Source organism: Dendrobates tinctorius, unplaced genomic scaffold (genome assembly GCF_039654945.1).
Source record: "Dendrobates tinctorius isolate UK_male_01 unplaced genomic scaffold, ASM3965494v1 ptg000070l, whole genome shotgun sequence".
NCBI lineage: Eukaryota > Metazoa > Chordata > Amphibia > Anura > Dendrobatidae > Dendrobates > Dendrobates tinctorius.
Window position 1 is genome coordinate 31,745,154 of NW_027361738.1, and position 14,290 is coordinate 31,759,443.

The following is a 14,290-nucleotide window of genomic DNA, read 5'->3' on the forward strand; positions in this document are numbered from 1 at the left end:
AGCACAGGTCCCCAATAGGCAGCACAGGTCCCCAATAGGCAGCACAGGTCCCCAATAGGCAGCACAGGTCCCCAATAGGCAGCACACGTCCCCAATAGGCAGCACACGTCCCCAATAGGCAGCACACGTCCCCAATAGGCAGCACACGTCCCCAATAGGCAGCACACGTCCCCAATAGGCAGCACACGTCCCCAATAGGCAGCACACGTCACCAATAGGCAGCACACGTCACCAATAGGCAGCACACATCCCCAATAGGCAGCACACATCCCCAATAGGCAGCACACATCCCCAATAGGCAGCACACATCCCCAATAGGCAGCACACGTCCCCATTAGACAGCACACGTCCCCAGTATGCAGCACACGTCCCCATTAGGCAGCACACGTCCCCATTAGGCAGCACACATCCCCAATAGGCAGCACACATCCCCAATAGGCAGCACACATCCCCAATAGGCAGCACACATCCCCAATAGGCAGCACACATCCCCAATAGGCAGCACACATCCCCAATAGGCAGCACACATCCCCAATAGGCAGCACACATCCCCAATAGGCAGCACACATCCCCAATAGGCAGCACACATCCCCAATAGGCAGCACACATCCCCAATAGGCAGCACACATCCCCAATAGGCAGCACACGTCCCCAATAGGCAGCACACGTCCCCATTAGACAGCACAGGTCCCCAGTATGCAGCACAGGTCCCCATTAGGCAGCACACGTCCCCATTAGGCAGCACACGTCCCCATTAGGCAGCACAGGTCCCCAATATGCAGCACAGGTCCCCAATATGCAGCACAGGTCCCCATTAGGCAGCACAGGTCCCCAATATGCAGCACAGGTCCCCAATATGCAGCACAGGTCCCCATTAGGCAGCACACGTCCCCAATATGCAGCACACGTCCCCATTAGGCAGCACACGTCCCAATTAGGCAGCACACGTCCCAATTAGGCAGCACACGTCCCCAATATGCAGCACACGTCCCCAATATGCAGCACACGTCCCCAATATGCAGCACACGTCCCCAATATGCAGCACACGTCCCCAATATGCAGCACACGTCCCCAATATGCAGCACACATCCCCAATATGCAGCACACGTCCCCAATATGCAGCACACGTCCCCATTAGGCAGCACATGTCCCCATTAGGCAGCACACGTCCCCAATATGCAGCACACGTCCCCATTAGGCAGCACATGTCCCCAATATGCAGCACAGGTCCCCATTAGGCAGGACAGGTCCCCATTAGGCAGGACAGGTCCCCAATATGCAGCCAGCACATGTCCCCATTACGCAGCACAGCAGGTCCCCATTAGGCAGCAGCAGCACATACTGACCTGACACAGCAGCACCGGTGTGACCAGTCCAGGATGATGAAGATGGCAGGCCAGGCCCGGGGTGACTAGGAAGGCAGGCCGCAGACCACGCGCAGCTCACACTGGGTAGCGGCGCGCGGTTCGTCCTGGTTAGTATCAGTGCGCGGGGGCCGCTGGGGTCCGGCGGGGTGTGCTCAGTCTCTGCGGCTGGCCGGCTGCACGTATCAGTGCGCGGTATCCGGCGCGGCGGGACTAGGAAGCAGAGCAAGAGTCCTCCTCTGCTCCTGCTCCTTGTCGGCTGCTGCAGGAACATCAAAGTACCGGATCGCGGCTGTGAATCTCCCCGGTTCGGGGAACCGGCTGCTTTTTTAACAACCGGTTCAACCGAACCGGGGAGAACCCGCTGAATCCCACCCCTGGTTTGGGGTGAGCTGGACCGCAGAAGGCAAAAGGGCCAACAAGTGCTAAGCATCTCTGGGAACTCCTTCAAGACTGTTGGAAGACCATTTCCGGTGACTACCTCTTCAAGCTCATCAAGAGAATGCCAAGAGTGTGTAAAGCAGTAATCAAAGAAAAAGGTGGCTACTTTGAAGAACCTAGAATGTAAGACATATTTTCAGTTGTTTCACACTTTTTTGTTAATTATATAATTCCACATGTGTTAATTCATAGTTTTGATGCCTATATATATCTCTATCTCATAATCTGTAGTAGCCCGCTCTATACAAATCCACAGCTCTCGCCCAATTTGGGTGAAACCGCCATGGTTACTTATCGGTAGCCGTTTTTTCCGGAACCCATGACAGCACACCTGAGAGAGGGATCCGCCCCGCCAGGACAGGAGCCTACTGAAATATAAGAGCGGCACCTCTCCCCCGCTTCAGTTGGTTACAGAGCATTGAGAGGACTTCCCAGTTAGTCACATGTTTATCCGAAACCACATCACACAAATACACCCTACTAACGTGCACACCCATACGGTGAAAAAGGGGGGGGGATATATGGGTGCTGTCATGGGTTCCGGAAAAAACGGCTACCGGTAAGTAACCATTGTGGTTTTCCCTTCACCCATGACAGCACACCTGAGAGATTTTTGGAGACTTCGAAAAACCTTAGGGAGGGACCACCGCTTGCAGTACCCTTCTACCAAAGGTTAAGTCAGCAGAGGAGGATAGATTTAATCTATTAGTGCTTAAAAAAGGTTGATGGCGAGGCCCAGGTAGCGACCTTACAGATTTGCTTAATCGATACCGCTGGCTTTTCAGCCCAGGAGGTCGCCACGGCTCTGGTGGAATGAGCCTTGATGCCATCAGGAATCGGAACACCACTAGCTGAGTAGACTACACTAATGGCCTCCCTAATCCATCTGGCAATAGTCCCTTTTGATACTCCATAGCCCTTCCTGGCACCCTGGAAGGCTACAAATAGGGACTGGGACATCCTCCACTGGCTAGTCACTGATTTATACTCTAACAGGGCCCTTTTAACATCTAGTATGTGGAATTTCTCCTCCCCTGGGTTTTTTGGATTCTCACAGAAGGAGGGGAGGATAAACTCCTAGCTACGGTGGAAATCTGACACCACTTTCGGTAAATAAGCAGGGTCTGTCTTTAGGACAACCCTGTCCTGGTATACCTGGGTATAAGGTGGATTCACTGAGAGGGCCTACAAGTCACTTACTCTACGGGCCGATGTAAGGGCCACTAAAATAATGGTCTTTAGGGTAAGATATTTTACTGGCAGTTGTTGAACTGGTTCGAATGGCTCTTTCGTAAGAGCCTCTAACACCAGGTTTAAATCCCACGGGGCTATTCTTGGTAATGGAATTGGTCTAGACCTATAGCAGGATTTAATGAATCTGGCTACCCATCTGTTTGCTGCCATGTTGCAGTTATATAGAGCGCCTAGTGCTGACACCTGCACTTTAAGGGTATTTACCGCTAGCCCTAGCTGTAGTCCTGCCTGTAAGAATTCCAAGATGGCTTTAATTGGGGGTTTTTGGTCTAACGGCTTCCCCAGGAACTGCAGAAGCTTATTCCATGTTCTACCGTATATGTTAGTTGTTACTGGCTTCCTACTTTTCATCAGCGTAGCCACCAACCCAGGAGAGAACCCTCTATTTCATAAAAGTGACCTTTCAAATTCCACGCCATCAGATGGAACCCCTTGACTTGTGTGTGGTATACTGGACCCTGAGCTAGCAGATCTGGGATCTCTGGTAGCACCCATGGATCCGAGAGGGACATCATTTGCAGTAGCGAGAACCAGAGCCTTTTCGGCCTGAACGGGGCTATTAAGATCACTCTGGCCTGATCTTCTCTTATTTTCTTCACCACTGCTGGGATTAGAGCTACTGGAGGAAAGGCGTAACCCAGTTTGAAATTCCTCGGAATTTGCAATGCGTCCACCGCCCATGGTTTTTCTTTTGGGTTCAACGAACAAAATCTCTCTACCTGTCTGTTGCTTTTGTTGGCAAAGAGGTCTACTACCGGCTCTCCCCAAAGTTGTACTATCTTCTGGAACACTAAGTGATTTAGGGCCCATTCTCCTTGCCTCAATGTATTGCGGCTTAGAAAGTCGGCTTGTATGTTTTCTACCCCTTTTATGTGTAGTGCCATTAGGGAGAGTAGATGTCATTCTGCTCAGTGAAAGATTTTGTTGGCCTCGTTCATTAAGGAGCGTGACCTTGTCCCTCCCTGGTGGTTGATATACACCACTGTCACTTTGTTGTCCGACATGATCCGGACATTGCGGCCTTCTAGGCTGGGAATAAAGATTTTTAAGGCTTTGTTTACTGCCCGTAGTTCTCTTAGGTTGGAGGATGCGTTTTGCTCTTGGGGTCCCCAGGGTCCCTGGGCTGCCTGTCCCCTTAGGTGCGCCCCCCACCCTGAGGAACTTGCGTCCGTCAGGATCACGTCGGACACTGGTCTGTGTCATAACGTTCCTGCTACCAGGTTTGTCCTGTCTAACCACCATCTGAGAGAGTTTTTGACCTTTAAGGAAAGCTCTAGCCTTCCTTCCAAACGCCCTCTTAGCGAATTCTGTGCTGATAGGATTTCTGCCTGCAGTTGACGGGTATGAAATTGTGCCCATCTGACCGCTGGAATACAAGCTGTCAGGGTGCCTAGTAAGGACATCGCGCCCCTCAGGGTCGTGTGAGGTTGGTCTAGGGCTGCCAAGGTCATATTCCTCACCTTTCCCACCTTGGCTTCTGGCAACAGACAAGTTTGTTGTTCCGAGTCCAGGATGAACCCTAGAAATATCTGCTTCTTTAGGGGTTGTAGTCTTGACTTCTTGATATTCACCATCCAGCCAAGTCTCTGTAGGGTATTTGTTACCCTTTCTACCTGCTCTGTGCAGTGATGTTCCGAGTTGCCCAATATTAGAAAATCGTCCCAGTAGGGTATTATAATTGTGTTGTGGATTCGGAGGAAGGCTGTCATCTCCGCTACTACTTTTGTAAACACCCTCGGGGCTATGGATATGCTGAATGGAAGGGCTCTGAATTGAAAATGCCTGAGATTGCCCTGGATGTAGAGCGCTACTCTTAAGTATTTTTGATACTCTGGATGGATCGGGATGTGGTAATAGGCATCCTTTAGATCGACTGCGGCCATAAAACAATTGTGGTGAAATGGTTTTATGGCCGAAGTTACCGACTCCATTTTGAAGGTCTGGTTTTCTATCCATTGATTGAGGCCTCTGAGGTTTATAATCGTCCTGAATGACTGGTCCGGCTTTTTTTTATTAGGAAGAGGGGTGAGTAGAACCCCGTTCTCTCCTGTCCGCTTGTTACTTCGGTCAGGACGTGTTTGTCTAGCAGACTTAAGATTTCTGACTCCAGGGCGAACTGCTCTTCTATCCCTTTCCTGACGGGGGTCACCACAAATGATGCTCTCGGCCGTTGAAAAAACGGGATTTTGAGGCCTTTTTTATAATGTTTAAGATCCAGGCATTGGAAGAGATACCTTCCCAGGCCTGACAAAAGAGCATCAGTCTCCCCCCTACCGGGATCCCGGCGTCATTGAGGGGATTTTTTTGCAGATGAGGTGGCTCCGCCGAACATAAATCCAGACTCCGCCTTCCTTTTGTCCTCCCATCTTCTCCGATCCCCCGGAGGACGGCCCCTGTTGAATTTTCCTCTCCGAAAAGACGGCCTTCTTTGATCTCCTGGAAATCTGGGGAAGCCCTTCTTTCTATCACTTGCTTTTTCCAGGATGTCATCTAACTTTTTTCCAAATAGAAATTGTCCATCACATCGAAGAGAGCACAACTTCGCTTATGATTGTAGGTCTCCTGGACAACCTCTAAGCCATAATGCATGCCTTGAGGTGTTTGATAATCCTGCTGCCCTCGCCGTCAGTCTCATGGAATCGGCAGAGGTGTCTGCCAAAAAAAGCTGCTGCTCCATGTAGAAGACACATATCCGCCAGAATTTTTTCCCTCGAGACCTTGGATGTGAATTTCTCTTCCAGCTGCTGTAGCCAAATCATTAAGGATCGTGCTGTGCATGTGCCAGCTATTGTCGGTTTCAATCCTCCTCGTCGCTGCTTCCCATGTACGTCTTAGGTAGGAGTCTGCTTTCTTATCTAGCGGGTCTCTCAGTACACCTGAGTCTTCCAGGGGCAAGGCCGATTTTTTGGACGATCTAGACACTGCTGCGTCAATATTTGGGACCTTGTCCCATATTTCCATGTCTTTAGGCTCAAAGGGGTATCTCCTTTTAGAGGAGGAAGGAAGGCTTCCTGATCTTTCAGGCTTCTTCCATTCTCTTTCAATGAGTGCCTGGATTTTCTCATTGACTGGAAAGGTGTGCTTTTTCCTTTCCTGTAACCCCCCGAACATGACGTCTTCTAGGGACTTAGTCGTTTCCTCCTCCTGTAGACCCATGGTTGTCCTAATGGCTTTAAGGAGAGCATCCGTATCCTCTACCGGAAAACACGGCTTGCCACCAGTGTCACTATCTGAGGAGGAGGAGGACAGGTGTTCGGCCTGATATTCAGCCGAGGAGGAGTCTGATGAAGAACTAGGGGAGTCTTTCCTACTCTTTTTCTTTAATAAAACTTTAAGTGAGCCTTCCACCTCAGACCTGATGACTGATCTGAGGTTAGTTGCAAAGCTCGGCACCTCCTCCGCCATAGTTCGCTGGATACAGCTGGAGCAAAGGTCCTTTTGCCAATCTCTCGCTAGGGGACTCTGACATATGGCACACTCCCTATTATTTCTCTTGCTCCCTGCTTTTTTGGCTTTTCCCTAAGGAAAAATAACACAAGAAGGACCCTATTAACATTAGTCTAGCATTCACGGAGATCACTCACCACCCATAAAGTCGGGTACCTGACTCGGAGGCTGTGTTGGAGCATGTGGCCTGTGCTCTCTCGACCTCGAGGAATCTCTCGATCTGTGGCTCGGGCGATTGCTGCTTTTGCCGCTTGAACGGCTGCCATGCTTACGAGCGGAGGTTTGCGATGGGGCAGAGATGGTGGAGACTGTGAACGTTCCTGCTGTGACCCCATTGTATTACCTGGCCGCCTTGCCGCCCTTCCTCCTTTAAATAGGTCCGTCCGGTGAGCGTTTTCTCTTCCCCTCCCCCTTGCGACCGCCGGCCGCCGCCATTCTTCTTAATGCGGCCGGTGTCGGACCAGGCGCCATCTTGCCGTCGAGTCTGTGACATCAGCCAGCACGCTCCCAGGGTGCCCCGCGCCGCTGACGTCAGACGCCGGAAACCGCCTCCGGCTCTCCCTGTTGTGTCCGAGGGAGAAGGGTCGGGAGCGCGCAAGGGGAGGGAGGAACGGAGGAGTGCCCCGCTACAAAGGCCACCTAGCCGCACCCGCACGAACCTGGAGCCTGCAGGAGGATCCCCGGGGACTGTGCTTCCAGGAACCGACGGGATGGCCATGGGTCCATTTCATCCATGACAGGCACCGCCGCTGTCAGACTGGGATTCTGTTCCAGGACAGGAACCCAACTGAAGCAGGGGAGAGGTGCCACCCCTTATATTTCAGTAGGTTCCTGTCCTGGTGGGGTGGATCCCTCTCTCAGGTGTGCTGTCATGGGTGAAGGGAAAATTTGGCACGCCCCCTCTCCACCCACAGAAGCAGAATACTGCGCACGTTAAATCTCGCTAGCATCCTTCCGTCATGAGATTGGGACCTTCGAAGTTAGGCCCTATACATATAATGGAGAAATATGAAGGTAAAAGTGCTGAGGGGAAAACAACAGTTGTGACTGACAGGGACGGATTATAGCGACAGCGCCAAAGAGTCGCTGCTAAAGGGGCCGCACCACCACACACAACACACAAACATTTCACAAACACCATACAACCATCACACATTTTGCGCGAGTGAAGCCGAGGGTATTCTACTAGTTTATTTATAAATATTAAATTCCTTTATGCAAATTGCCGCTTCAGAGAAAAAGAGGACTTGAACTCTATAGCGCCACCTGTTGGTAGTAGCGATCATACAAGTTACAATCAACCCTTTAACGAGTCTTGTAATATGACTTAGGATAAAAGCCAAATCAGAATCTCAATTTGCAGACACGGTGTTTCGAGCTATTGGCTCTCGTCAGTGCAAAGTATGAGAACTGATTTGGCTAGGTGAGATGCCTGGATGCAAATTGCCTCTTGAGAGAAAAAGAGTACTTGAACTCTATAGCGCCACCTGTTGGTAGTACCATATTTGCATATTATTTAGCCTCCTTACCTTGACAAGCCAGAGCTGGCATGTCACTCTCCACAAGGAGAAACCTTACCCCTTAGACTAAGTGCACACGTACCGGAACTCTCGCGGAAATTACCGCGAGAATTCCGGAATTCCAGTCCGCGGGAAAACCGCATTTTAAATTCCCGCGATTTTCCCGCGGAAAAACTAGCATTTTGCAAGTGTATTTAGCTTGCAAAATGCTAGCGTTCTCCAAGCGATCTGTAGCATCGCTTGGAGAACTGATTGACAGATTGGTCACACTCGTCAAACATAGTGTTTGACAAGTGTGACCAACTTTTTACTACTGAGGCCGCCTATGCAGCATCAGTAGTAAAAGATAAAATGTAAAAAAAAATAAAAAATGGTGTTATTCTCACCCTCCGACGTCCCGCGCATCCGTTCCCAGTAATCCTTTGCGAAAATGCCCGCGATGACGTCCGTTCTCGCGGGATCGCGATAATTTGCGATGACGTCGCGCGAACGACCGCGAGACTTCGCGATCCCGCGAGACTGGACGTGATCGCGGGCATTTTCGCAAAGGACTACTGGGAACGAGAGCGTGAAGAGAAGCGGAAAGACTGCGCGGGACGTCGGAGGGTGAGAATAACAATATTTTTTATTTTTAAATTCTATTTTTTACAGGGATATGGTACCCAAAGCCCGGAGGACAGTCTCCTCTCCTCTGGACCGTGGGTACCATCCGCCATTGTTCTGCTTACTTTCCGCATGGTGTGCACAGCCACATGCGGGAAGTAAGCGGAACAATGCATTCCTATGGGTGCGGGATCACCGCGATTCCGCAAATTAATGAGCATGCTGCGGTTTTTACCGCGAAGCGATTCCGCCGCGGTAAAAACCGCAGCATTAGCACAGCATTGCGGAATCCCATAGGAATGCATGGGAAGCTTATTTTTCGCGTTTTCGCGGCAAAATCGCGCGGTTAAAACAGCCGCGGAAACTCGAAAAAAACGCCACGTGTGAACGCAGCCTTAGGCTGTGTGCACACGCTGCGGATTATGTACGGATTCATCCGCGCGGATTTTGTAAAATCCGCAGGTGAAACCGCAGGTCAAAAGACCTGCGGTTTTACCTGCGGATTGCTCTGCGGTTTTGCCCTGCGGTTTTTCATCTCCTCAATGGAGGAGATGGCAAACCGCAGGAGAATCCGCAGAAAGAATTGACATGTCAATTCTTTCTGCGGATTGAAAACCGCAGATAATCCGCGCGGAAAATTCCGCACCGTCTGCACTGCGGTTTTTGATTCCCATAGGGAATCATGGTACTGTACACCGCAGCAAAAACTGTTGCGGGTCCGCAGCGGCCAAAACCGCTGCGGAACCGCAGCAAAATCCGCAGCGTGTGCACACAGCCTTAGACCTAAATTCCTTAAGTTATTTTTTTCTACTCCCGGAGTACCCCTTTACCCTGTGTCATACTTTGTTCCAAAAGGAAATAAGTTGTAGGCAGAGGTAGTCTGGTGGAGCTTTTTTATTGCAGTTTTACAATTGCTCTCCGTGTATTTTGAAGTGTTCAGCTTTTTGCTCTACAACAACTAAAACGGATGAAAAGTGGAACCGTGTGCACACAATAGAAGCTGCCAATACACTTACTGCAATGTCTCCTTCCTCTAGTCTCATACCGGCCAGAGATGCTGTGAAGAACACATCGTGTTAGTACAATAGTGCGACCACTGTATACGTATTAATTCAGTAACTGCAGCTTTCATATTCACAAAAAACATGGCTTTATGGATCTACCACAAGACGGGAACATTTTCTTCCTAATTGTGGCAGTGACGGGTAATTGAAGTGCTTCTGACTCAAAGAGAAGACTAAGGATTGATCTGTTTTGCTGCTTTCTTGTCCTAAGATTCGGTGGACAGATTTCAGGATGTAGCACTAAGACCACGTTCACATTATCTGAAACAGGACTGTCCAGTTTAAAAGAGAACCTGTCATCACCATTTTGCATGTTAAAGTAAAGACACGGCCATAATGGCGCATCCTGGTTGTTTTTTAATCTGCATTTTAAGTTTGGGTGTAATAAGATTTGGTGCATAGGGGGCGTGAATATGGGTAGGGTTCTCGGCTCTACTCTGGCCTCTAAGCCTGCCTCGAGTATCTCTATCTGCCTTCTTTTTTAACGTTTGCACCATCCCCATCCTGGCTACGGGTGGAGCTTGTGCAGATTTATGTGCCGGCGGTCTTCAGTAAAACGACGCTGGTGGCGCAGCATGTGCAGACTGACCTATCAGCGGTCTTCAGTAAAATGGTGCTGGTGTCGATGCATGAGCAGATTTAGATCTCGGCTCAATGACAAGCCAAGACCTAAATCTGCGCATGTGCCGCCACCAGAACTATTTTACTGAAGACTGCTGGGAGATGAAGCTGCACAAACCCCACCTGTGGTGAGGACGGCGCCAATGAGAACTTTAAAAAAGGAAGCAGATACAGATAACAGAGGCAAGCGGAGGGGCTGGGGCAGAGCCAAAGACCCTACTGCCCCTGTGCACCGAAAGATTATTACACCCAAACTTAAAATGCAGGTTAAAGAACAACTAGGAGGTGGATTTCTTCACTGAAGGAATTTATTGAATCTATATAACAGTAACAATATGGCCATGCCTATACTTTAACATGCAAAATCGTAATGACAGTTTCTCTTTAATGGTAGGTGGCATTTTTTCATGGTGGCATCCCATTACCCTCGTTAGAAAAAAAAAACTATAGTTGCTATTTTTCTTTTATTCTTACACTGTATAGACAAGTCATGCTGGGACTAAATGGCAACTTTGGCTGCTACAAAAGACGCACAGCCAGAGACTGCTGTATGCCGCTGCTTCTTCACAGCATAATGCAGGTGAATAGGGCCATATTAAGACCTACAAAGTACAGAGATCGTGACATGCAAGTCACAACCAGTTTGTGAAATGTTTCTTTCATTTGCAGTATTTTGTTGACTACAACATTATACTGCAATGTAGCAGCAGCACAGAGCAATCTTTGGTCAGTCAACCTGGGTCACAGATGAAGTCGCTGTGTAGCCCCAGCCTTATACAGTAATGGTGCAACACAGGGCCGCCATCAGGGTATTTCTAACCTTACTGGTGTATGGGGCCCTGTGAGCAGAAGCAAAGAGGGGGCCGCCTCTTTTCCTTCTGCTGACTGGGCCCCAGGAGAAGAGGTGGGTATGTATCAATCTGAACGTGCATCCTCGGAGGCTGGCAGCTGATGTCGGCACACACATCGCCGGTGTATGACGTCACTTCCATGCGCCGTCGCATCCATGCTGCATATCAGGATGAAGGAAGATGCTGCGGGACCGCGGTCAGATAAAAATAAACTTTTTTTTTTTTTTTTTAATTTGCTTGCACTGAAAAGCCGCAATATGTGAAACAGATACGTGAAGGCCAGAAAAAAGACAAGTGGGGGCCAGAAATTAGACTCATGGAGACCAGGAATGAGACACATGGGGGCCAGGATGTGGGACATTATTACTTTACTATACATTTTTTTTTTTTTTTGAGGATGCGATTTTCAAGGGGGGGGTGTTCTGTTACCGTGCAGGGCGGCACTATGTCGTTTTTTTCTTCATCTGGCGTAGTGTAAAACTTGGGGAAGAAGTGGGGAATGTGCTCTGGAAGAGGTATTTTAGATAACTGTGTGTTATCTTCTGGAGAGACAAGTCCAGGCTGGAAGAAGTGATGGCAGTCAGCGCTGGATGAAGAAGAAAAGCAAAGATGAAGGACTTCAACTAGTGATGTCACTGGTGTGTCAGTGTGTTACCTGTACACTGACACTATATACTATATTAAGAGCTCGTGTATAATGTATTACCTGTACACTTACCATAAGTGCCTAGTATACAGTGTATAGTGTAATATTAGTATTTTTATTTTTTATTAATGATCAATATTGTAGTATTCGATCACTGTGGTGGTAATTTGTGGTCCAGCCATGGTGTGGTGGTATTTGTTCCTTGTATGTGGTATTATTGGTCATTTTTAAAAACGTATGTAACGCATTCCGATGAAGAAAAATAAATAAAAATATACCTAAAACGATTATTAGATGACTTAACAAATTTGTAATAGGTTAGAGTAGAGTAGGGCCTGGCCAAAAGAGTTTACTTTGTCATGGTGCATGGTGGCAACTTAAAAAATCTTTTGGCCAAAAGAAAAGCTGATGGCTATTTATTTGATATGGAGTTCAGCAGGAACTGTGAATGTGTGATTGGTGAGGACATGGTGCATAGTGGAGTTTTTCCAAGAGTGGGCGATGGGACTGTAGAAGGTTTGAGGGGTGAAGGCGGAGCTGGGGTGGTGCTTGGGAGGAGTCTCAAGGGAGCCAGAAAATGTTGCCAGTATAGGCCCTCAAATTCCTGGTGACAACCCTGATGACACAACACAAAATGTGAACATGGCATTAACGTGATATAAGAATGTACATACCTGGATTATCGCCTGTGAATGCAATAACCCTACAGAGAGGACTAAATCCATAGCGTTGAACGTAGTACGAAGACACATTTCCCTGCAGAAGAAAAAGTGAAATTTAAAATATGTATTCTTATTACAACTACAGTTAACATGCAACAAATGCAGCAAATATTACAGTCAAACTTAACACATCACACACCAAGAAGCAGAAAACCTAAAATCAAATCTCTGAGCCCTTATCTGATATTTATAATACTTTTGACACTTACCGTGAGATTTCTCATACATCCAGGCATTTCATCCAACAGCATAATCACGAGACTTCCTCTCTGCAGGTATTTGGCATAGAAAGGGTGCCAGCAAGTTCAAGGGGCGGAGACATAACGAAGCGCTTGCTTGATCGTGAAGCATATTGGATATATAATCTGGACACATGTAATCCGAACGGATTGAACATGCGTACAGCATTGATGTTTCATTACTAAAATGGTTTAATTCTTGTGGCTTTTGCTCATATCTATTTTCTTGCATGTAATTTTGTTGTTTTTTTCACGTTTGCCAATTTTTGATTTTAGCTTTTGTCATGTGATAGTTTCTCATGCACTTATTGGCGCCTGGCTATATAAATGTATTGCTGTCATTTTATGTGTACGTTCGAAACATGTTGCTCCTTCTGTGACATCAAAGATTGAGAAATATTATTAAATCCAAATTTTTTTTAAATAAAATTTGTAATTTTAGGAAGCTGTAACTTATTTTCTTAATTTATTAACATGACAATGATCCAAAACACAAACATACATCTACGGCCAATATTGCATCTATGAAGAACAGGATTGTCATCCTGCGACTGTACATGAGATAGGGAAATGGGCCCTTCACTGTCCTTCAGGCTGGGGTCCTAACTATCCCTGTTCTCAAAAGATACCTCTGAAGGTGAGGAGGTTTGGGCCTCCTGCCTCATTGTTCTCCTGTTATATCCTAAGCTGTCCTTTCCCACTACCCCAGGAGGCCCGGGATAAAAAAGCTAGCGTATCAACACAAGAAAAACAGGGATAACAGAAAAGCCACTAACATACAAAAACAATCACCAAAGGCAGAGAGGTATTTAGGGAAGGGGAGGAATGTAAAAAATAAATAGGAATAGGAGAAGGAGAAAAGCATACACCCAAAAACAGCATACAACAATCTCCAGCAGCAACAAACGATCTCCAACTCAGCACAGCAACTCCAAGGACCCAGGAAGTAGAACTTTCACTGGCGAGGAAGACAACGTCTACCCAGTTTTTATAGAGAGAGGGAATGACTAAATCAGGAGCAGCTGAGAGAGATAGAGCTGTTACGTTTCTAACCAGCATGGAAAGGGTCGTTAATCTCTTCAGCATGAAAGGAAACAAAATCCATTTAATATGGGACACAAACACACAGGCTAAATGGATGACCTCCGATTCACAATACGTATTGACTTTCTAACCCCAGATCTCCCAGGAGGACGTGACACACTCGTGACAAGGATGAAAGTGACTCAGTGGTCAAGTGTCTCCTGATCTGAAAACAACTGAATACCTATGGGGAATTCTTGAGAGACAAATTGTCATCATTCTCCATTTAGCATCCAGGCTCTAAAAAGAGGTTGTTCTTAAACAATGGAAAAAGAGAGATGCTAGAATATGTTGCTAATTTGTTCATTCCATGCCTAGAAGAATGGTTCTGTCCTTAAAAATCATGGAGGTCATACAAAATACAAGGTGTTGTAGTTTTGATGTGGGTTGTATTCATTTTTGCATCAACTAATTTGAGTAAAACTGAAAATTTTG

The 14,290-nt window shown here is 47.6% G+C and overlaps 1 protein-coding gene across 10 annotated transcripts in view; it reads right to left on the minus strand.

The window, feature by feature from the left end:
- The window catches only part of XYLB (xylulokinase), a 331,699-nt gene that overhangs the window by 200,757 nt on the left and 116,652 nt on the right, over positions 1-14,290 (minus strand). For all 10 annotated transcript variants that reach the window (XR_012233408.1, XM_073581548.1, XM_073581550.1 and 7 more), the window contains 2 exons: positions 12,486-12,567; positions 9,646-9,686 (listed from right to left, as the gene is read on the minus strand). Coding sequence is in view for 9 of the 10 variants with exons in the window: in XM_073581548.1 (XP_073437649.1) it covers positions 9,646-9,686; positions 12,486-12,567 (123 nt within the window). In the remaining variant the exon portion in view is untranslated. The remainder of the gene's footprint in view (positions 1-9,645; positions 9,687-12,485; positions 12,568-14,290) is intronic.